Source organism: Orbicella faveolata, unplaced genomic scaffold, assembly GCF_042242905.1.
Source record: "Orbicella faveolata isolate gen_17 unplaced genomic scaffold, um_ofav_v1 contig_1, whole genome shotgun sequence".
Taxonomy (NCBI): Eukaryota; Metazoa; Cnidaria; class Anthozoa; order Scleractinia; family Merulinidae; genus Orbicella; species Orbicella faveolata.
The window spans coordinates 32,713,748-32,738,143 of NW_028301536.1; the positions used below are offsets into that span (position 1 = coordinate 32,713,748).

At 38.8% G+C, this 24,396-nt stretch overlaps 1 protein-coding gene across 2 annotated transcripts; it reads right to left on the reverse strand.

Moving 5' to 3' along the window:
- Nucleotides 1-114: 114 nt before the first annotated feature.
- Nucleotides 115-20,106, reverse strand: LOC110054108 (endothelin-converting enzyme homolog). 2 transcript variants are annotated; one of them, XM_020760441.2, is made up of 17 exons: nucleotides 19,225-20,106; nucleotides 13,718-13,774; nucleotides 13,249-13,362; nucleotides 12,768-12,854; nucleotides 11,959-12,092; nucleotides 10,864-11,095; nucleotides 10,411-10,509; nucleotides 10,049-10,126; nucleotides 8,816-8,919; nucleotides 8,004-8,062; nucleotides 6,469-6,523; nucleotides 6,124-6,191; nucleotides 5,446-5,588; nucleotides 4,614-4,679; nucleotides 3,547-3,642; nucleotides 3,126-3,202; nucleotides 115-1,569 (listed from the first exon to the last, which is right to left on the reverse strand). In XM_020760441.2, exons 1-17 carry the CDS (start codon nucleotides 20,002-20,004, stop codon nucleotides 1,470-1,472), a joined length of 2,349 nt encoding a protein of 782 aa, XP_020616100.2. In that variant the 5' UTR covers nucleotides 20,005-20,106; the 3' UTR covers nucleotides 115-1,469. The 2 variants fall into 2 exon arrangements, with proteins under 2 accessions (XP_020616100.2, XP_020616102.2); XM_020760443.2 differs by lacking the exon at nucleotides 19,225-20,106 and adding an exon at nucleotides 16,220-17,066.
- Nucleotides 20,107-24,396: the final 4,290 nt, after the last annotated feature.

Genomic DNA, 24,396 nt, shown 5'->3' on the forward strand with positions numbered 1-24,396 from the left:
GTGAGGAATGAACATTCGATGCATGATTGATCGGTCGATACAATTTGCTTGAAGATGCCGTTGTCACTAATGTATTGTCACAATGTTCTACTTCAACTTTGCAGGGAACAGATGTTACATTTGTTCTTCTTTATTTCATAAAAAAACAAACATCTCAAATGCATACATGCACATGGCAAACTATATAACGGCCCTCGGGCCAAACGTCAAGCTTCTCATTATGAGTTAAGGACCGTCTCATTGATTCAATTTTGTCTGTTGGGTCACATGTATTTGATGACAATTAAGTCAGCTCAGTGAATTCTCGAAGATGTTACACTCTGACGACAATTTCAGATGTTGCACCTTTGCGTACTGTGTGCAGTTAAATCTTCAGTTATGTAGAATAGTCGAGCCTTCACTTTCTAGACAGGAAGAAAACCTTACCAATTAGTTCTTTTCCTCGAAAAAAAATTGATTGATACCAGATGAGCCATAAAGGACCTATTACACGAGTGATTTTCGTCCAGTTTACTTTGGCCATTTCCAGAGATGTTTGATGTTTAGCCCAAGACACGAAGACAACGATTCGAAAGTGTAAATTTCTACAATTTTTGCTGAAGCCTATGTTACAAAATGCGATTTTGGATATTTTACTCATAGCTTTCTCAATTTTTGATATATTTTGATTCGTTGCATGAATAACTGGAAAATTATTTTGCCAGGTGGTTAAACGTGGTTATTTTCCGAACCAGTCGGTTTAACTCACGCATTTTCTGATACTCAAAAAGTTTCCTGTATATAGTGGCACTGTCTGCTAGTTCTAACATCAGGTAATACTCATAAAACAGTTCATTGCCTTCATTAACTCTCACTCATGTTTTGCGACGAGTTTTACCCGATCAAAATAGATTCTAACTAAATCGCAGAGTTATTAGCTAATTTATAGTATTATAACTATTACCGTCTCTACTATCATTAGCCATCTTTACTTCCTAAAGACGTTTTGTAGTTTATCAAGGATTATTCTACAAAATCTACTGATTTTTTGTAAAACGATTTATAACCTCCATCACAATAAGTTGGGACACCATGTTCCCTGCAAGTCAGCAGAGAATACTATGCACCCAAATGCATATGTGTGTTTCACTCTGGCTTCTCCTGTCCATTGCGTCTCATTGTTGAATGAAACACGTTCTGTTTGTCCCAAACCGATCAAAGAAAAGCAAGGACGAGAAAGGGTCCCAACACTGTGACCTAGATTAGCGTTCATGAAATCAGTCTACGTTTGTTCGCAGTGCCTAAGAAATACTAAGAAATCGGAATTTTTCGGACAGAACCATTTTTTTTCAACAAACAATTGACGTAATTTTCTTTTCTGTCAGAGAAAAGTAATTGAAAAATCTGTAATTACAATTAGCTTAGAAGTATTTTCAAAAGCCTCATATGACAAGCTTGAGTGATGCCGTTGGGCTGTGGACAGTCTTGCTTCACCACACTTTACACTTCTTCTCGGGATTCATCCCTTGACCCGCGGGACACTTGAAGGCCTCTGAAAACTCCTTCATATTTGATAGCGGGCCAATCACCCTGAATAAGAATAACAGTCAGTGTTAAACAGTGACATGATACTTCCTTGCTTCGTTCTTTTTCAGTAAATAACCGGGCGTATAAACTCTGTTACTGTCGTCTCCGTCTGGATTTCAAAATTGTTTTATTCCTCGTAAACGGACGAAGCCAGCGCAAAAGACCCGAACAGGGTCCGAAATTAACTTTTTTAGGCAGGCGCCAACTGGCGACTGAATTTTTTTTTTTCAGTCGCCATATGGAAAAATTTGGTCGCCAAAAAGTCTCAATAAAATTTTCCTTCGGAGCGAAACACAAACCAAAATTTTTGGTCGCCAGATGGAAAATTCTGCTCGCCATTTTTTCTTTTAAGAATCGGAACGAGGAGAACGCATTTGGCGCCGCAATGATGGCGATTTTTCCGCTAACGATAAGATTAAATACAAACACGCTGATTATTTATACACCTACCACTGAAAACCCACGACGAACGAATCGAATGCCGGCCACGCAGTTTCGTGCGACTGCCAATGTTTCAAGTCAATTTTATATCTTCTCTTGTCTCTACCTTTTGGAGAAGAAACGTACCCGACTGAAAACTGCCGTTTGGTTCTTTGCTCTATGTGCAAAACGATCTTTCCTTTCGCGTTCTGTCAAGACGATCGACGGATCGCCTTGTTGAATATCGAAATCTTCCACCAATTTCTTCGCGGATGTTCCGTCTCCACTTTGTAATAAGTTACGGAAAGAGTTCAGGACATATTTGGACACCATATCGCCTGAATAAATATTCCTGGCGAAAGAACGCACGTGGCCTTCTGCGCCCGATATACGTATGTATATCTCATTCGTTAATTATATCTAAGGGGGCCGCTGTAATTGGCTAAGCTGTAGCGGCTCCCCTGGCCATTTTGTTTTGTTTTGCTGTCTGGTTTTTTTTTTTCTGCTTCCTCTTCTTTTTCTTTTTCTCTATGTGTAATAGTAGGCCGAAGCTTAATAAATAAATAAATAAAAAGTAAATGTTATGGGAAACCGCTGGAAAAACATGGCGGCGAAGCTTCGCACTGATCGTAGCTGTGAAACGTTGTGGTGGAGTTATAATAACAGGAAAATCGGTTTTATACTTCAAAAGCAGCGGAAAGGTAAAAAGTAAGTGACCAATTGGCGGGCGGCTTTGAATTGTATTTTAATCGATTTGGCTGAAAATCTAAGTTTGTGTAATTATCGTGGCTTGAAATAGTTAATCGCCCGCCGGCGACCAGCTCTGAAATTCTGGTCGCCAGTGCAAAATTTTTAGTCACATTGGCGACCAGGAAAGCGCAATTTCGGACCCTGCCGAAGCATCTGAAATTTATTTCCCCATCAATTTCGCCTCTTTAATTCAACTCTCATTCGTTCTGATTACATGCCTGGTGCGTCCACCGTACGTGTCTCTGGGTGTCTAAGAATGGCCCTCTAGATCTCGGATAGTGTAAGTTTTGTGTCGCAAATTGGAATTTTCGATCGGAAAAAACCATCGTGCTCTTTGTAAGAGTCAGTTTTATTAATACAGTATTAATGATGTTCTGCTGTCTTCCTACCTGTAATTGGCCAGTGCGTGAGTGTCTGTCTTTGCCAAAGTGTATGCAGCTGATGGAGTAAACACGCTGCACCACATCTAAGAAAAGAACTCAAGAAAATTAACTACTTGCTGATGTTAACAAATGAGTATTCCTATCTTTCAACCATCTGAACATAAACCATTATCAAAGTAAAATTTACATTGCTAAAATGACGTATGTTTGAATGCACATTGATGCATCGCATTTCACAAATACATTAGTAACCAGAAATAGCGTCATTAAAAGAGGCGCAGAATTCAGTCGCTCTATATCGCCATTCGTCTCTTTCACTTATACAGCGCCATTCCAGTTTCAACATCTGCAACATCCAGTTAGTTCAAGTTTAGTAGAATCGGAATATCTAAGATGCATCTTAATTTCGAGGGTCTCTTCCCCCTACCTGAGCAAAGCTGACGAACAAGAGCTGCTCGTTTGTCATGTTGAGGCCAGGTAGCAATGTCTCTGGACCATTGTTCTTGACCCAATTCTTGTAGCCCTGTTTGGAAGATACAAGTGACTGACTGAGGGACAAAATCTAAGAATTCCTTGCAACTCGTTTGCTTTCTCCGGGTTTCAAACGTGTTGTGTGGTCACATCTTTGTAGCTCAGTCAGGCTCAAAAATTCGGGGCGTCACGTGTTTGTCCAGGTGGCTTAATGTTCCTGTGGCAGCCATTCATTTGAAAGGTCGTTTCACCGAAATAAGGCCCAGTGTTTTTTTATTTGAAAATAAATAAGTTAATTTACAATATTTAGACAGGAAGCCTTAGCTGGTTTTCATGAAGGTCCACGATCCCGGTCGAATTAGAATTTGGAGATGCTGGTTTTTGTAGAGTGAGGAAAGCCGGAGAACCTGGAGAAAAACGCTCGGAACAAGAACAACAACAACAAACTCAATCCAAGTAAAATCGAACCCGGGCCACATTGGTGGGAGGCAAACGTTCCCACCACTGTGCCATCCCTGATACTGGTCTTAATAAGGGGTTGGTTCCAAAACTGATCTTTATAAAGATTTTGCACTTCAATTTTGGTAAACCAATTTATGAGAACTTTGATATTGCACACCTGTATCGGCCGTCCCCTAGGCTCAGGAAGAAAAAATAAATTAAACAAGACAAAACAAAACAAAACAAAACAAAACAAAAAAACAAAAACAAAAACAAAAACAAAAACAAAACAAAAAACAAACAAACAAACAAAAAATCTAGCCAATGCAGGCCAAAATAAGGTAAACGAAATGAACACTTTGATCATTTCATTCTTTCGGGCTTATCTCTCTGCTCAAGCGATCTGTTGGCATCCTAGAGTTGACAGAGGACTCGGAATAGAAAAACATAACTGTTTGAACATCCTGAATTCAGTGACATTTATATCTCCTCAGTTCTGTTAATTTAACACAAGAAACAAGCAGGCACATGTAAATATTTCATTCTCAGCAATAACAGTAAAATGAGTAAATAACGCTTTACCCAGTAAGCAAGTCTGATACCACCGTTGTCAGCAATGTTTTCGCTTAGCGTGAGTTCTCCATCGATCTGTTTGAGAGGAAATTAAAAACTCACAGTCATTCAATCAATCAATCAATCAATCAATCAATCAATCAATCAATCAATCAATCAATCAATCAATTAATCAATCAATCAATCAACCTTTATTTTAAAATGATAGTTTTCAAAGCTACAAAGCTTTTACTGTCGTATAATAAAAGATCTAATGTGCTGATGGACTCATAAAAATTTACAATATATCACGTCAACGGATATTGCCAAGGCAGTAACTTGTAATATATCAAATCGTAGAAGACGAAAGTGGATTTTTTTAAACTTGTAATTTATTGATTTGCCACCCGAGAAAACGAAAAAAGGAATGAATAAGGGGTATAAAATGGCAACAGGGAGGGGCTTTAAGATGAAAATCATACGATATAGCGTGATAAGACTTAATTTCGAAGCCAACAATTAATGCTATATGTTCAGCGTCTGTGATGGTCTGTCTATGGTCATTTGTACAGTACGTAAATTAAAAATGTCTTCTAGGGAAAGCACGGGATCTTTCTCTTACAGCTGTTTGTTTTGCCCGTTGCTTACTTTGAGGGGTACGAATAATTTCGAAAATTGAGTATTACAGAAAATTAACATGTATCATCAGATCATTGCATTTTTTTGTGCACTTGTTTATCAATTTCAGTTTCCAGCTCAAAATATTTTTTTGAGCCCACATCTTTTTAATTAGTTTGATTATTAAAACAGTTAAGAATTTATTTGTTCTTTACTTCATTTACGATGGTTTATTGTGTCTTACGTGTGTTTTGCCGTCGATCCCACCATCCACAGGATATTTATCGTACTGATTCACAATGCAATTAGATCTCTTTTCAAACGCTTCTGAAGTGCTTTTACTCCACCAGTTATCAATTATCTCTCCATCTTTGTTAAAAGTTCTCCCTGGTGAAAAAATAATATTTCGTTAGTGCTTTTTCTTGATTTTCGAAAAAAGAAGACAAGACTGTCAAAATGCGGTTGCCTTGGAAACATCAAATTTCGATGACAATGACATGTCATACCAGATTATTTCGAGGTAAATTTTAGACAAAGTAGCAAAGTTTGTAAATTCCATCCCCCCCCCCCCCCTCCCGGGCAGGATAGGGTTGACAAAATATTTTGCATACAGTGGAAATACTCCTTTTCTTGCAAAATTATGGTCTTCAATTGAAATAAAGACTTTATAATAACGACATTCTGGTCTATGCCTTTGGTCTGTACATGTATTGCTGATTTTATAACTTCGCAGGGGGCGTGTTTGGCAAATCCATCTTTAGCGAGATGCAGAGGAGGAATTCTAAGCTTTAGTAATCCGCCCGAGCTCAAAGGAAAACCAGCTTTCAAAATCTAACACCAGCGCGCGCAAAGCGATAAATGATGTACCCTATGGAGCCACCTTACAAATTAAGGAATGAGATTTTCTGATTCAATTACTGACCGGTCGAGTCGAATCCGTGGGAAAGTTCGTGTGCCAGAACCATTCCAATTGCTCCAAAGTTCACCGCCCTAAAAACATGAGATATGAATGATTCAGCCTGAAATGTAGGTAGGACGCGAAAATGCCAAAAGGTCCCTGTATCAGTTTATCGCTTAAAGACTCCTATTGTTAAAACCATAGATTTCTTACCTAATGTATTTCTTTTTTGACCAGCTTACTCTTAGATGCACTAATTTGTGTTAAGTATTACACAAGTGTTTCAAGAACGGTTTTTCTCGATCAAGTGTATAAAGAAGCGTACAATGGCAAGCAAGGGGAAACAAAATATAAACTATAATGTACTACCTTGGTGCCTTTTGTCCGTAAAAGAATGGTGGCTGCAGAATTCCGGCCAGGATGTCTACCGAAACAAAGCAGCAAAATTATTTAAAATTTAGATTGTTCTACTGTGAGTAATGTTCACTGAATTTGTCCAGGGCCCCTCTGGATATCAGCCTCGTCGCTGAATGGGCCACCCTGGCTAAATAAAGTTTACCTTTACCTTTGTTCAAGTTTAAGGATGTGCTTACTAAAAATTAAATCAGTCAATCTCGGTATAGAACGTTGGAAACTGAAATACGGTGTAGAGGACTAAGCTCTCTAAGCAATTTGCCACAGCCACAAAGCAAAATTCCAGCATCAGTGATACAATATCCAGTTGCTGTGTGCTAAGTAAGATTAATATTTCCAAACAAAGCAAAAGATGGTACCAAGATTTTGTTGTCGAAATATTTTTTAAAATTCATGGCATATAATATGTAGACTGTTAAAGTGCAAACTGGCATTTTTCTGAGAGAGAGAACACAGGAAATTGTACACTCTCAACAGTCTTTGGTCATTTACTACCGTCTCTGTACTCTCGTGTGCTACAGGCCGTTATATGAAGACATGATTCATCATCGCAGTTATATACACACCTTAAGCAGTTAATCACAACAGCTTAAGTTGTGTATATAACTGCAATGATATACATATATGATCCTTCATATTTGTACAGGCCGCAGTACAAACATTTATAGAGTGTGCTCATGTGACGTCATTAAATTCTCAAATCCAAAACTAAAGAGCCCCTAAAGGTTTCATCCTCTTCAGGAATAAGAATTACTAAATTTATATCTGTTTACAACTTTCCAGCTCAGCAGCGTCCTTCGTTTGGAAACCAGCGCATTTTGAATTTCGGAGTTATGGCGGTGTGTGACATGAAGCTAAGATCGCGTTTGTCGAAAAACATACACTTGTCTCGTGATTCTTAGCCATTTTAGGAGTTAAAGTATCAGGAAAAGTGCTTGTGTAAATGTTTTTTGGTTCGGTTCAGATATGTTAATCAGTTGTCTAGATAGCCACAGTAAGTTCCAGATGTTTACACTATTTTCCGGCCGCCATATTGGAGGACTAAGAAGGTCCTCCAACATGGCGGCCCCATACTAGGCTCTATAATTTTGAGCGGAACATTTCGACGAAGATCTCAACTCTGGGAAAACGCACACACCTTAAACTTGGAGAACTTTCTTCTTTATTTATCGTCTACAATATCACAATTTCTTGACTTTATCCACTGAATGGTTTTTAATTTTATATTTTATGGCGTGACAATACACACAATCTATTGGTAAAGCAATGGGATTAATTAGTTTCAATATTTGATCTTTATTCGCCATTTCTACATCCCCCATAGTACACCTTGTTTGTCCCCTAAACTCTGCATAACCTTTGTTTCCCATTTCTCCTGGGTATTACAGTCGTCCCAAGAGAAACTGAAGACAATGCTTATGCAAAATTTTGGGGGCCAAACAAGGTGTTTATGGGGAATGTGGAAATGGCGAATTATCATAATTTCTTACTTATTTCGTTTCTGTTAGGTAAGTAAAACGCGTTCACCAGCTGAGGTCCAACATACCACCTGTAATGGAATAAACAAATACGCGAATAGTGTTAAAAGTAAAAAAATGTTGCCTTCAGACAAAGAGAATCGTTTCCCCGAGTCATGTTTTACTGCCTTTCGTTAACAATGACAATCGCGACCCTGAGGACAACGCCTAGTAAAAAAGGAATTTATATCAGTTACCTTCGAATTTCGGAATTGTCTAGATCTGTTCAGAGCGCCCATTGGTTTCAGAACTTGCTCAAGCTGATTATGCATGCAACGCCAGCGATCAATTTCAAATGAAAATAATTACGAAAAATCAGTCTTTCGCGTTCTCCAAGATACGCAGAACTTAGTCATTTCACGTCGTTGTTGTGCAGAGGACGGCAAAGAAGTGTACAAAGATTTATAACGCCCATGCACAGCCATTGTTCTGCATATTAACCTTTTGTTTGGTGGCGCTCTCGTTGCCGTTGCTGTTGCCTTCGTGGTTTACTTAAGTTCTCTAATAACAGTCGAACGCGAACTCTGAAGTTCAAACCCACACTAACGATTGCGCTTTTAGCTGCTGTCAATCATAACTGAGACGACAACCAACGAACCTTGACAATAAGAACCAAACAGAATGGACATTGCTTTGAGCGACCTAAGTTAAAACTGCGCGATCTCCGCCTTTTTTCCGTTCATCTGGCTAATCCGTTTATTTGTTCCTTTTGATCAGCTTTAGCCCAAACTCGCGGGATGCTGACAACTCACGCAAGCCCTGACGCGTGCCTTGGTTGTACTCACTGTTCTTTGTCCACTGGATTCTTAAATTCCGAAAAGGAACGCCTTGTTCGCCACTTCGTCACTCTCAGTGCATTCAGAAGATAATTGCTGCGGCTGATGTTTACCTAAAATGAAATGAAACGAAGCGAACAATCAGATCTTTCAATATCCAAAGGAAAGAGTCTAAGTATGACCTCCGTCACCAACATCGTGTTAGCGTACAACGTTTTGAAACTTATTATATGAAAAACTCTCTATCATACAGAGGATCCATTGTTTGGAATCTTTTAGAACCATCCACTGTCAGCGCCAGAGATTATGCTAAAGGGAAAAAAAAAGTCTCCCGACCTCAGAAACTTGAACTTTACTGAAGAGTCACCGCAAATGGTTCCCCTTTTGACTTTTGATTTCGTCTTTTATTGATTTTATTCATATCTTTTTTGCATTTTTTCAATTTTTTTTATTAGCCTATTAACATTTTTTACACGGCCCACCGTTTTTAAATAAAAGATGTTGTTTTTGTTATAAAAATCCAAGAGTTGGCTGATGCTAGATCTACAGCAAGTATTTAGCTACTCAGTTTGTCTGAATTATTTTTCACTATTTTGAATAGTTTTTTGCCTAAATATTTTAATGTTTTCTCTGTTTATATTGATATTGCATTCCCGTGCCAAATAAGTATTTGTTGTTGTTGTTGTTGTTGTTGTTGTTGTTACAACCGTGACGCGTGTTTCATGATCATATAAAAATGAAACTTAAGGCTGGTTTTCATATAAGCATAAACATAAGCCGACATACAGAGACGAAGTTGATAATTAGCACCTTCAGTGTACATCACATGACATTATAAATACAAACATTAGGTACATTTACTTAGGATAAGTAGAAAGCTAATCGAGCTGAGAGAAAGTATTAAAAAAGTTACATAAAGGAGGTAAGTTGGCACTAACGCAAGAAAATGGAATAAGGAGAGGAAAGCACTAAAGAAGACGAAGACGAAGGCGAAGACGAAGACGAAAACGAAGACGAAGACGAGGAAGACTAGGGAGACAGGGACGAAGACGAAGACGAAGGAGAAGAGGAAGCCGAAGAGACGAAGAAGAACAGCGACAACAATAGTAACACTAAGAAGAAGAAGAAGAAGAAGAAGAAGAAGAACAACAACAACAACAACAACAACAACAAAACGAGCACGAACAAGAACAAGCATAAGCACAAGAAGGATGATGCATTTGCATCAATCACGGGACTTACATCTTTATAATATTCATTCAGCAATGTTTCATTGGCGCAGAGCTTTGGAAAACCAATCTTGTTCTTCATTGCTTTTTCCTTGAAATCAAGAAAAATCACGAACAAGATTACAACAAATTAACATCAACTTTATCTAAACACTGTTAAAGGACAGTTAAACAATTTGAGCCTGTAAGGTCCATCTTCTAACAGTGCCTGAGAATTGAATTTTGATTGTACCTGTGTTAAAATTGGTTCTCGTCGAGCCAACGTGGCGAGTAGCATGTTGATGGATTATAGATCGGATTCGAATGAATGATTGTAACAAAAATCTTGCAAGGAAGGTCAAGAAATGTCACCTTTCACTCAGCTTTAATTCACACCTTTTCGATAATTTTTTGTCGGGTCTGATCATCTATCCATTCGTAGCGTGACGTTTCATCTCGAAACGTTGTTTTAATCGTCGTCATCATTTCTTGAATCTGCAAAAAATAAAGCGCGGAGGATTTTAGAAAAGTTACAGGGGCCTTCTTCCGTCCTAAGTGAAACATTTATGAACGGCATTTTAGGCGGGAACTGTCGGCGTGCGCAGAGCGTTTAATTGCTGCCGGCACTACACGGAACTCTTAGAGCTACACCATCTGCAGTAAAGAGCTTTTCGAGTCAAATCTAAGATCGACGTCCGTTGATTGAGTAAGAGAAGGGTAAATAAAAAAGGAAGAAGACGGTCTAAGGCTCAGCGTTATTCGTGGATCAAAAATTCCATTCCTGTCCATGCCCTGCTATTTTAATAAGAAAAATTAGCACATCAAGAAGAGATATAGTTTTTCACTCACGAGTGGAATCACGTCAGAGTCGAAAACCTTGGAAACCCACATATAGCCTAGAGCAAATGTAAGTCCGTGGCTGTAGGAATTAATGTCCTCCAGACACGACAACCATCGTGTCTCGGCAGCTTTCTTGCCTTCCATTTCCTTTTGATATTCCAATAACGCAGACCGAAAATCACGTGACAAGTAGGGGACAACAGAACGTACGAAGGTCCACATCATATAATTTGACAGAGTCCTGGGAACAAGATGGATGAAGCTCTATAAGCTTCTAAGAAGAAGCACATATCACTCAATGAATAACTGCAAACAGGAAGCCTTACAAATGTACTTATGTCACTAATTCTTTTCAAAAATTAATATACACTGTTATATAACTGAAGTTTAGTTGAATCTAACACATGCTCTTCTTTTGGTTAAATATTTTATGGTCACGTGGCAATGGTTTAATCTAAACGTCGGCAGGGGGCAATGATCAAACAACTGTTGCTCACTCTCCCACTAACGATCGGCTACTTTGAGTTCTCTTGCCTTATTACTGCACTAAAACAAAACACTAAAATACTGGTCCCTTACTGTTTCCCAGAGGTCCCGACAGTAGTTAATTACAATAATTACATTGTTTTTCCAGATAGCTGGAGTTAAGTGTAAAGTAATAAGGCAAGAAGAAAGAAACCTCTACTATTGTGGAAAAGCGGGCGACAATTGCTTAATTGTCACCCGCCGGGTGATGTAGTCATTGCCACGTGACGATAATCTAGGGATAAGAAAAATCAACAATAAAAGGGCGCTTTAGATTCAACTAGGTCCAGCTATATAAGAAGTGGAATTAATATATAAAAGCCGACGGATATATTTACCGAGACGACTTCAGTTTGTCTTACCGACAGACTTATTGACTGAAAGACAAAAAATTGATCATTTAACTAAAATAGATTTCTCTGTGCTTAGATCCTGCAGGATACCTTTTATTAACAACAAGTTTTACTTTCACCTCAGCCATCGCTGTGTTGCACTGCAATGATGTGATGCAAAATGACACAGTCAACCCACCATTCCATTTATCCATAACTACAAATTATTGAAAGTCGCCGTTCTTACCTCCTGTCTGTTTCATTAACAACATGAGACAGATTTCGTAGATACTCGGGGGAAGGTACAATGAGGCTATCTGATGCGCTCACCCAGACATTAAAAGGTTTCAACAGCTTGTTTATAAATTCCAACCATGTGAACTGAGAGAAAATCGGAAATCTGTTAAGAAATGGGGAGCAACTACACAATACAGGGCCACTTTTGTAGTGGCTCGTTTGGTTCGTTTGGCTCGGCAGTGGATTACAAGGGAGCAAGCGAGCCAAACGAGCCGGCTTGTTTGGTGGATGATCAAAAGAGGCCCTGTATTCAGCTGTAGTTTAGCCAGAAATGGCTTATTTACACACTAGGTTCACCTTTCTAGAATAATCAGCTTTAACCTGCTTACTTTAGACTTCAAACAATCACAAACTAAAACTGCGAGGCTTATTTGTCACGATTTGTAGAATCTGCATTCATTGCTTTCTGATGCTATTGACTTGAGAGGTCTTGACACAAAAAAACGTGTTTGACCCTCGATTTCCAAACACCGAGAAGAGAGTATAAAATACGACGCGCAGCACAGAATTTTTAACGAGCTTCGAGGTGTTTAGTAGTGTGGTCAAACGCGTCTCATTAAAACTAAGGAGAAAACGGAGAAATAAAATCGTTAAAATCTATGCTATAAACTTGTTGAATTAAGAATGAGTTTGAGAAAAATAATTGAACCACAACTATAGGAACTTATTTAATTCCTTGCAAAATTAAGGCTCTTGTTCGCCCATGCATTCTCACACTGATTTTGATCTCTTGAGGAGAAAGCAAAGAAAACAACTTACATTGAATCCTTGGGCCCTGCGTTGAAGTTCTGTTATGTTCATGGTGCGCTGGAAATTTTTGATTAACTCACTCCGTGGCGGAGTTATCTGCAACAAGATCATCAAAAACAACATCATCAACCACTACTGGACAATAAATTTGTCCGTTTAGAAAAATATAACTTTAAAAGTAAATTATGACATTTTTGGCGGTTCATAACTTGTGTCCTTGGTGATTATGACATAAGTGATGATGCTATATCCCTCGGGTAAAATCTGTTTCAACATCCTGGATTCTGTACGTAGCATTAGGCGACTTGAAAATTTTCCTGTTGTTGGATGGGATTTTGTTCCATTACTGTTAGCGCCCATCAGCATTTCCATCAGATATCCTCAATAATTCCCCGTTTTTCTCCTGGGTAGTCACTGGAGAGAGTGTGAGCGAGACTAAACTGTGCGACAGCTTAGCAATATTTCACACAATGCAGTAATTTTAACGTACCTTTGCAATCTTTCCCTCCAGCTCCAAAACCTTTGCCATTTGTTCTTTCGTGTCATTTCCTCCTCCGAGCAGCTTTCCTACTTTGGTCATGTATTTCAAATAAGCCGACCGCGTCTGAAATAGAATGTGAGGGCTTCGTTTAAATCTGGAGCGACAGTTCACGGATTCACGATCTCTTTTGTTAATTAGAACCAGTCAATATTTGTGAACGGAACAATAAAGGTAAATATTACTTGCACGCTTTTAATATACCTCTGGTCTCACCCAGTCTTGTTATGTTAATAATCAAGGGTGCATTAGATTTGTATTTAAGAGTAGTAGAGTAGTTCACCCTTTTTATCTTCAAAATTTTAATCTTTATCTTTAATGTTTAATCATTCTTTAGACACGGTAAAAATTCATCAGGGCTTACAAATATGTCATTACAAATTCATTTACCATCGACACAATTCATTTTACTATATAATACCTTGTTTTCAGAGTTCAGGTACTTCTCGCGAATAAGACTCAAGGATGGAGGCATTATCTGCAAAATATGAAACGAGATATAAGACACAAATAGCCTACAAAGAAGTCAACAAGTGCATCTTAAAGGAGCTCAGTCAAGGTGTTTTGTCTTTTTTTTTCGGCCACGTACAAAATCTCCTTTAAATGGAAGGAAGCCTGAAAATAATAGTTTACTAAGACAAAAGAACATCAAAGAGATAATAATAAACCATAAAGGAACAAGGATGGTCAAGGATGGCGAAGATTGACACGAACTGCAAACGACGAATTTGAAAAATTTAGGCTAAACTTTTCAAAATGTGCAAACCGTGACTGAGCTCCTTTAAGGAAATTTAAGCAACGATCGCAGAAGGAAGAAAAATAACAATAGCATCTCTGACTAAATTATCAACAAGTATTTAGTATTAGTATTTCGCTATCAAACCTGTTATAGCCAATTAAGTAAAATTTGTCTTTCAAGAATAAGTAGAAAAAGTAAGTTAACCAAATGAATGCTCTAAAACGATGAAATGCTGCGACTAAAAACTAAAATCATCCCGTGCGCGTATGATATGAGTGACATCAGAGTTTCGAAAGCGTTCGTTTTTGTTCTCCACACTCAGGGCTAGTGCAAACACTAATACGATAGACTGACTAAAGGATTCTTTTTGCAAATGTCTCCACTCTGGGCAGCGTTTCCAAACTATGCGCCGTTTTCGAAGTAGAACGCATTAAACGGGAACTATGATGTTAAACACGATACACAAAAACTCGGAGTCACTGTCTTTCAGTTCAGTGTTGAGTCCAGTTTCAGTTAGTTACGCTGCTGTCATTTGCGGTCTCTTTAAAGTACCTTAACAAACCCCCAACCCTTGAAATTATGTTTAAATAGCCACAACGCTATCACCTCCCACGAGTTAATTAACAAACGAGACTATTCACTTTACATCTGAATGCGAGTGTACTCTTATGTCAAATGTAGTACGGTTGCTTTCATTTAGTCCCTGGACGCAGCACATAACACTAGGAACACCTTCAAATCCAAGGAAACCTGAAAGCTGAATGATCTGACAAAGACGATTACTCGTCAGCTTTAAATACATGTAAGAGGACGGTGTATCATTAGAGGGAAAGTTCTGAAAACTATTGACTGTATCGCTGAATTTTGTTTGAATATGTCAAAAAGGCGGAAAAAGACAAACGTTCAGCCCGAGTTAAAGCGCGGCTGCCTGTCTTAAACTTGTCAATATTTGATTCGGGCTTAACAACAGAAAACAGCTTTTACCAAACAATCTTTTCAAACAACAAACGTCAGAACGAAATAATAAGAGGTTATCAAACTTCCTGTGAAGAAAAATATAATTGAACAGAGAAATGAACACCACTGGAATTCACATTAAAAAGCTTGTTTGACAAGCTTGAATTACAACATTGCGAGGTTTTAGAGCCAAGATATTTACATTTAGAATAATCATGTCGAGTCTGTTAATTTCCATGATCGAAATATTGATCAAATTAAACTGAAATTCCAAGACTGCGCTGTCACAGACGCTACATACCACCGAGGGTCTCAGACAGGGATTTGTACACTAACTGGCAGAAGGTTATTTACAGGGTTAGCGAGACCGAACTCAGTGAAAGAATGCTATCTGTTAATGTTTCGCACCCAATCAAGTTCGCACCCCTAAACACCTTATAAACTTTCTATTTCGAGTTCGCCTTCACCTTCAGTGGATTAAAGAACGAGAAATAAACATGTTCTGCGTGATTTCGTTTCATTATTATATCCAAAATGTTGTCTTTTTGCTCGGTAAAAAAAAGATAAATTTCAAGCACTTGGTCCATAGTTGAATCGGTGTGGCGTGGGTGCGAACTCGGTGGGTGTGGACTCGCTTGAGTGCAAAACCTCCAGCTACCCAAGGAAACATGACACAAGGCGTAGAAGGATTTATGAGGATCGAATACTAATTTTGTTTTAAAATCGGTTTGTGTTCACGGCCGGGGAGTAGTCCACAATGTTTAAGGGGATCATCGTCTCCCATCGTACAGTTCAAAGTAACTCCATCTTGGATTACATTTTATTCCATTATATTTTACCTCAGACCACAAAAATATTAAAAGAAAAGTGACCATTCCTATCCAGCGGCACATCAAACAGTTTATCTTGTAATTTTATGCGTATCCCCTCCCCCCCCTCAGAGGATCAGGGGACACTTGATGCCTGTAGTAGTAAAGGTAGCAATTATAAGTATGCAATGAGACATGCTAAAACTACGGTAACATATATTTCTGTGGATTGATGACCATATTACCCTTTAACCCATAAGTTGCGCTAGCTTTGTGCAGTTTTCAGACACAGGGAAAACAAAGACATCTGAAGCAATGTAAAATTAAACCGCGTAAATGTATAAATAGAAGAGTCATAGTCGTTTTTCAAGAACTTGGTGATCATACAAATTATTGTTCAAAAAGCAATAAATTATACCTTTAAAATGTGTTGTGAAGACTTGAAAGGATTTGTATCAATTTGAGGTTCAAACAGAGGTGAAATGGATGAAAACTCCCTTTGGAATGCCATTAAAACCTCAGGAAGAATCCATGTTGACTCCTTCCATGAAGTATTTCCCACTGGCCACGATCCGTATTGAGTAATAAGGCGTTTTAACTTAGGGACAGCAGTGTTGTCATTCTGGTCTTCCGCCATGCAAGATTTGAAATAGTCTTTAGTTTTCTTTACAGCGTGTCCGCTTGGAAAGTCGTCATCCTCTAACAGGAGCAACAGCAGTTTCCTGTTGTTCTTGTCAAGTAGCTGAGAAAAAGTTGAGAACCGGTTTTCAGATGATGGAATTGGATTGTCCTTGATCCAAGTGCCGCAGGAGTATTGAAAGAAGTCCTTGCACGGATCAACAGACTCGTTCAGGTTCTGCTTTATTGCACCTGCAACCTCCAGACATGAGCTTGAACTGCAGTGGTTCTGTTGGCTAGTCTTCATTTTCTTGCATGCTTCGCCATCTGTTTCACTTGATCCATCTTGCTTGACGGCAGTCACTATCAGGTAAGCAGCGAGCGCAATGCAGACAAGCAGCAGAAGTACGCAGAAAAAAATCAAGCCCGAACGAACTCTCCGGCCATTTTTTGCCAACGACGCAGTGCTACCTAGGGACTTGACACCCAAAGTCTGCGTGCTACCTGTATAACCCAGTTCTGTATCACCCCGGGTACGATACGCATCCATATCAACGCAGTCTTCAGTCGAATACGACGACTTGCTCTACCTTTGTCACTTCTGATCACCGATCCATCACTGACGATAAACATTGTATGTGTTTAATATTAGTTCGCCTCGAAATTCCGTCATGTACAAATGTCAGATTTTTGACAAGAGATAAGCTTCTTTGCTTGGATTGTTTACATTCTCTTTTGTTTCGTCAAATTGTAATTAAATCGCATTTTGGTAAATTGGTTGAAGATGTCTTCTAACTAATGAACCAACAAGATGCCTGTGACTTGCTTTAGAAGTAGTCTATCTCATTTGAGTCTGAGTCCGGCTGTCATGTATTCGTCCTCGCTGTAGGTGTCCTTAGTTTTGAAGTTTACTCCCAAGAGGCCATCTCCGAGTTCCTCAGTTACCTTTTGTTTCAAAACGAGTTTTTAGTGTCAAGCCCTTATATGAACGCGCCTGATCATTTTCATGTAAATTTGATCTAGTTGTCAAACAAAGGCAAATTGGTTTGGATTTCTTGATTGTCCCCCTCTACCCCCATCCTCCCGCACGATATTTGCCGCTTTGCCGCTTTTTCGCCCTTTGAAGCTTACCTAAACGCATTATGTCCCACCGATTTCTTTAGGAGATATACTAACGTTATTAAATGAACGCGGTATCCATACTTTTTTAATCCAATTTCCAACTTTAAACCAAAGAACAGAAACCGCTCTGTCATGCAATATTTTTGTAAGCGGAATGTTTCAACCCGGACTTTTGACTGCAATTAGCGAACGCGGAAGTTATAAAACCTGTAATGGTTTGTGAGAATAATTGCACGCAATGTCATATTGCCCTTCATTGTTAGTGACACTGCAAATCAGAGAGGGAGCTTTTAAACTCTTCCTATCGTAAAACCAATAGTGACTGGTTCCAAACGTTTCCAGAAAACAAGCATATCCCATGGACCGCTTCGGTTAAGCGCGGTCCTCACTTACGACGCAAGCATATTATGAGACTTATGAGCTAGTGATCCAATAAGGTCGGCCCGCCGACATGAGTATAAGCATAAGCTTTCTGCTAAAACTTATGCTATGCATATGCTTATGTCGCTGTTATTTCCAGTGAGGACATGGTCGGCATACACATAACGTGCTCACTGATTGGCTGAAAGTCTTCAATCAAGACCTTGTGTTTGAATTTGGGTGAAAGCTTGCTATAACAAACCGAGCGATTTCTTTTGCTATGAACTGACACAAACGACTTGATCCAATTGAGCTATAATGTTGAATTGAAAAATGTGGCGCGGTTTACAGGTATCGTTACTATTAAGAACTCCTCTGACTGTTTGACCGCAGTGAAAATAATCAGCTGCATATCTTGTGGTTGAATAATGCAAGGGAAAATAAACGAGGCAAAAAGAAGTAATTGAGCCGCGAAAAACAGTGACGTGACTTTTGACTCAGCTATTGACCAAAAAGAAAAGTGAAAAAAGAATGAAAAGGGAAATGTTATAGTTAGGTTATAGAAAACTCAGTATCCGTCGAATGTTTTCGATCGCTTTCACTCAGTAGCAAACACGCGTTGCTATGGAAATATCTGGTTGATAAATCAAGTCCTGAACGAGCCTAAGAAGGAAAACATTGCTCCATCAAGTGGATAAGAAAATCTTGTAATTAAATCGCAGTAATCCTTTGAGAGTTGCCATCATGACTTTGTGTCATCAAATCTCTTTCAGGGCTCACAATTTGAAAAATGGTCACGTAAATGTTGTAATTTTCACATGGCCATGCTTTTTTCCACCGATTGACGTAGAATTTATTTCAGTTTGCTTCAATGACGACAAAAACAGAACAACATTGAGGAAAACCAAATGCAAAACGGCAGGAGCAACAGCAAAGAGAGAGTAGGCTAGAGTTATTTTTTAGCTGGGCATTGAAAGAGGGACACGTACACTTCAAATTTCCTAAATGTCTATTTTGTTGAAAAATGTTAGCTATTCTTTGTGAGCGTCAGTAGTCTGTTTTAACGTAAGATTATTCAACGTTGCCGTCTTGAGGTCAAGTTTAGCAATATTTGGACCGCAAAGCAAAGCATTCTTTCATTTTTAAGCCTTGTTAAGTCCTAAAGCCGACCTTACGGGTTTACCTGTTCCTGTAAGGATCTGTAAGTAAGCCAAAAAAAAATGTTAAACATCTCAAACTGTGTGCTAGGTGAATTCAGATTGACTTGTTTTAGAACAACTTTGGGTAAATTAGTTTCCTTGGTAACAAATTTCTCAAGCTTACCGATATCATATGTTGAGATGAATTTCGTGGGTTGATATCTATCCCCACTTCAAAAAGCGGCGTTCCTGTTAGATCCCTAATCATGGATTGCAGAATTTCGGGCCATTTCCACTGAGTAGCATTCCATGTCTCGTTATTCAAGGCCCAGGAGCCATATTTGGCTATGACAGGTGTTAAAGTTGCGTTTGTCTCCTTTTCCACCTCTTCTTCATTCAAGCAAGATTCGAAGTAGCTCTTTGTCTTTTTCACTGCACTTTGTTCGGGGAGTTCATCCATCTCCTCCAAAGTGTCACGTAGCCTCTTCGAGTTTTCGTCATCCAGTTGAAGGAAGGTATCATACATGTTTCTTGCAGGGGGAATTGGATTCTCTTTCATCCAAGAAGCGCAAGAATGATGATAAAAGTCCAAGCATGGGTCGAAGGACGTGTTCATTTTCCGCGCGAAACCAGCGGCAATCTGCAGGCAATCTGGGCTATAACAATACAGTTTTTGGTCGCCTTCTTCATGATCTTTGGACGGTTTTTTCGGCTGCGTGCCTGCTTCTCCGTTCTTGTTGACCTCCTTGACGAGGAAAACGCTTAACACGACACAAGTAATGAGGAGAAGTACAACGAGTATTAGTGAAACAATCAGGCAGGTGCTGCGTGTACCTTTTTTGAAGCCCTTTTCAAGTCTTTCGCAATTATCGACCTCTTCGCGATTTTTGTTCCGGTCAACTCCTAATGTTTCCGTACTTGTAGATTTAGGAGCACTGTCCCAATCGTTCAGGCTATAAGACATTTTTAAGATATGAAACTTTCTGAGTTTCGTGATGGCTTCTATGTAAAAATCATAGTCTCCAACTCTGAAGCTGAATTTCCGCTGTTAATAAGGACATCATACATCACTCGTTGACATTTCAAATCTTCTTAGAATCACCCCATTTAGGAGCAAAGTTTTGATTGGCTCGCAAAGCGAACATTTTGTTTCAATGATGGAAGAAGTGATAAGAGTTACATTGTTCGTCTGTAACAACTTCTGAAAGGTTTCAATACTTAATGTGACAGATAATGGAAGTTGCGCCGGCTTAAATCCTTCAGTGCATCAGGGATGAAATGCGCGTTTATTTATTGTTATTTTTGTCTGTAGAAAACAAAACAATGTAATCGGTTAATATATGAATATATTGTAGCATCTGAAATTCTGCTAGGCTTGGCGGTTTTGAATTCAAAATAATTTTGAATTGTTTACCTTAACGATCATATCATGTTTAGTTCACGAAAACTCTGCATGTAAAGAGAAATATTGATGATAGTCCTGTACTTTAGAAACTAATTAAAACCTAACAGAGACAAGACCATGGTAGCCATTTCCATGGATGATGGTTTGTTTATTTTCAATATTAAACTGACATGCCTTTGATGAAGGAAGCCTACAACAATTATTGTTTTGTTGAAACCCAGTACGTAGCACTGGTTCGAGAATGATACTAGATGGTGTTTTTGCCTTACATCGATGTAATGTTAACATGGTGTCGAAATTGTGGCCACCTAATCTCCATTCAGTCTATATTCTCTGAGACACTCTAGTTTGATCTGGTGGATCAGGACCACAAAAATCTCACAGAGAACTACCTAATTACTTTGAGTCTCACGGTTAATCAGTTTGTGTGCAGATAAAACCATATTCTTACCGGAAGTTTCATTTTTATTGCATTTTTTCACTCTTGGTTTCTCCTCTCTCGTGTAAATAAATGTTGTTGTCGAGATTCGCCATCAGTTAACAATAAACACGAGCTTCTAAACGAGACGTAAGCAACATACACAAAGGGGTAGCTTTAATTTAACCCTTGAGAACACTGTAGTCTTAGGGCGATTTTGATTTAACTTGGTGGTCCTATTGAGCGAACGGTGACTGACACACTGATTGACAGATTTACCGATTGATTGATTAATTGACCGACTGACTGATTGATCGATCAATTAACAGACAGGTTGCGTGAAAGAAAAAAAAACAACAAAATAGAACGTAAACTATAATTAACGAAACTAATAACGACATGTTTCATGATTGAAAGACCCTTCTCAAGTTGGAAGACGTCATCGCCATCTTATATAAAACAGCAGTGAGCTGAGGGAAACCCAGTGTTTGACTCAGTCAAGGAATTGATAAGCAAAGTGGCATAGATTGGCAATGTTTATAACGACAACATTCGATAACAAAGATAAATTTAAGTCACAAATACGTGCCACGCAATTAGGCGACATGAGTAAAGAGAACCATAAGGAAGTGCAATAATTAGCTATGATTGAAATTCTCACAACCAGCTTGATTTCCAAACGTTTTATGTCAGTGACGACAGCTTCCAATACAGTGAAACCGTGACAAATGATTACTTCTAAAAACTAAATCAACATCGCAAAAGCCATTCCTCAGAGGTCGCGCGCTTTACTGGATTCGATAAAATGCCAGAAATGTTTTTCGAGGAACACAAAGTAGACTAAAATGAAATAATAAATAGGGTCGCTCCCGGATGTTCAGCAAAGGGGAACAAATGTATAGGAACCAGTGATTGCCTCTCTCGCTGTGCGGCGAGAAACACGGACAAAAACAGCGTTCGTGTTTCTCACTACGGGAATATGATTGCGATCACTCACCATACATTTGTAAAGTGCTAAGCGCATTACGACAACTTAGTCATCATAATCAGTTCTTAGTTTAATAAGCGGAACAATGCGAGCGCAGTGACAACGCCTCCTCTCACAATACTCAAGTAGGCGATTGGGAGGAAATACACCTTTTTCGTGTTAACATCAACTACAGATCAAATCTACCAATCTCAATCTCCTTTATCCAACTTTCAGTGCAGCTGATCTTGTAGAATCCAAACACTCAGAAATGCGAACCATTTAACCTTGTTTATTAATGGCTTTGTAAACATACCGTCTCGGGATAAGAACATAAGAAGTGACCTTGTTTCAAACTCGCACGCGACGAAAGAATTTCTGGATTCTTGACAGATACGTGTTGGATAACTTGGATTAAAGGGTTGTTGCCGAAATCCAACCGCTAGAAAAGCTTTCTTCAAGCTTTGCTCTAACAGTGCCATTATATCGAAGTCACGTTCTATGAAAGACCACCCATAAATATAATTTTTGGACCCTTTGCGTCTGATGGTAATACACTACATCTGAAATAAGTATTATTCGAGCCGCTGCTCGGGTGATTGCGCAAGAACTGTTATTGACATTGAGTAAATTACCTACTTACTTACAAAGCTTACGGAATTACTTTGTAGTTTTTTTGTCGCTTTTTCAAGGTCAGGTAAAGCTAAATTTAGTCGACTAATTAAGAAAAAAGCGCGACAGGTGTCTCGCAGATCAATAAAGAATCGTGCGGTAAAAACAAATTTAACTAGCGAGGGAAACAAGTCATTTCAATCGGTACGGTAGCCTGCGTGGTGTATGTAAACGTCTTCATTCTCCCTTGCTCGCGGCCGGGCTGTCATCAAAAAGGGGACAAATGAAAACGTTCAGATTTGTGGAAACTTTATTTGCCGCCTATCAACATGAATTCCTTAGATGCAAAGGAACCAGCTTATCGGCTTGAAAATCCGAGGTCGCTACTCCTCAAACCATTAGATGCGGTTTTCTAACCTCTCACCTCGTTTCAGACACAATTATCAAGACTCCAGAGGCATTTTCTATTTCAGACCGTTATGAATGTAAAACAATAAAAATGCAAGCAAGATATAAATTCCCAACCATATTTATTCGTTGTGATAATGGGTAAAAAGTTAATGGTAATGTTTTGAGAAATAGGTGTTGGGTCATTCGAAATATAATATTGGAATATTTTAGGTGTTTAAAAAATGTTGCGTTTCTTATCGTTGTTGATGTGTACGCAGGTGCTGCGTTTCCTAGGAACTAGTTATTCAGTGAAATATGTGTAAATTACTTGACCGTTGTTAAACTGGAAATGGTGCCATGTAATCTAACTATTTTGAAAATGTAGCGTCTACTTCAATAATTTGTAGCCGATTCTTGGTAGGATGCCTTGGTACATTCATGTTCTGCGAGCACCGTTGCTGCACTACATGTTTTCGGTTTAGCTGCGTTGTCCAGCAACACGTTTGTTCACTCGCGGGTGTCGATCGAGAAAATGAAGTAAAAATTGAAATCTGGACTTTGGAAGCGCTCTTTTTGGAATTAGTCGCGTTAGACTCCTTAACTTATTTTCAGTCTCCTGTCCAATTTTTCAGTCAAACCTTGCCCTTTTTACTGACCTTTTCAAGGAGTTTGATAACGATGTTTAAATTAATTTATTCCTAATTCACACTTCTACCCAAATAAAGAAAAGATTCCTAACAATAGCAGCGGCACCTCATTAGAGGATGTTTGTACCAAGAGCACGTCCAGTTAATGAGATGGATAGTTTTAACTGGAAATCCCGCCCACGAAGCTGGGAGTTTGCAAACCTATTTCTTGTAACACTTATGTTGTATGAAATATTTAACAACAACTTTTATCTTTTAACTTAGTGTTATCCTAAACTTTTAATCGGTAAGAACGAAGATTGTAACTTTTACATTGCTCACGTTACCTTATTTAGGTCAACCACTTAAGAATAGTCGGTTAAAATCAAGGTAGAAAACGTTTTAGTCAACCTCGATAACCTCGAAGGAAAATATGCTAAGTAGCTTGGTGCGTAGTCGCAATAGAACCTTATTCGAACTGCGCATGACATTACGTTAGCCTAATTGACAGATTGACATTGATTTGATGGATGACGTGGTTGTCCCTTTAAAAGGAACGTGACGAGTTAGCTCCTTGTAGTTGTAGTAATTGCTGTAACCAGTCAAGAGCAACAAGTAAGAGAACGTTGTGAGTATTGTACCCAAGTCATCAATAATGGAAATAAAAAGAGAAGCAACCAAACAAAGAGTGTTGGAGTGATCAGCTAATTTCCTCGAAGGTCGCTTCAACATGAATATCTGTACAATGTATCTCAGGGACTCAGGGGCCACCTTTGACTAAATTTTCAATAAAATGAGCTGTATTCTGTGTATTTCTCGAGTAGCTACAGTGACACAATACCATCGTCCCTGAAGTTTGCGGTTGATTTGTATACTGAGATAGAGACTTGCATATTGGTAGACTAAAAAGTCGTTGCTGATGCGTGACACTTGGTTAA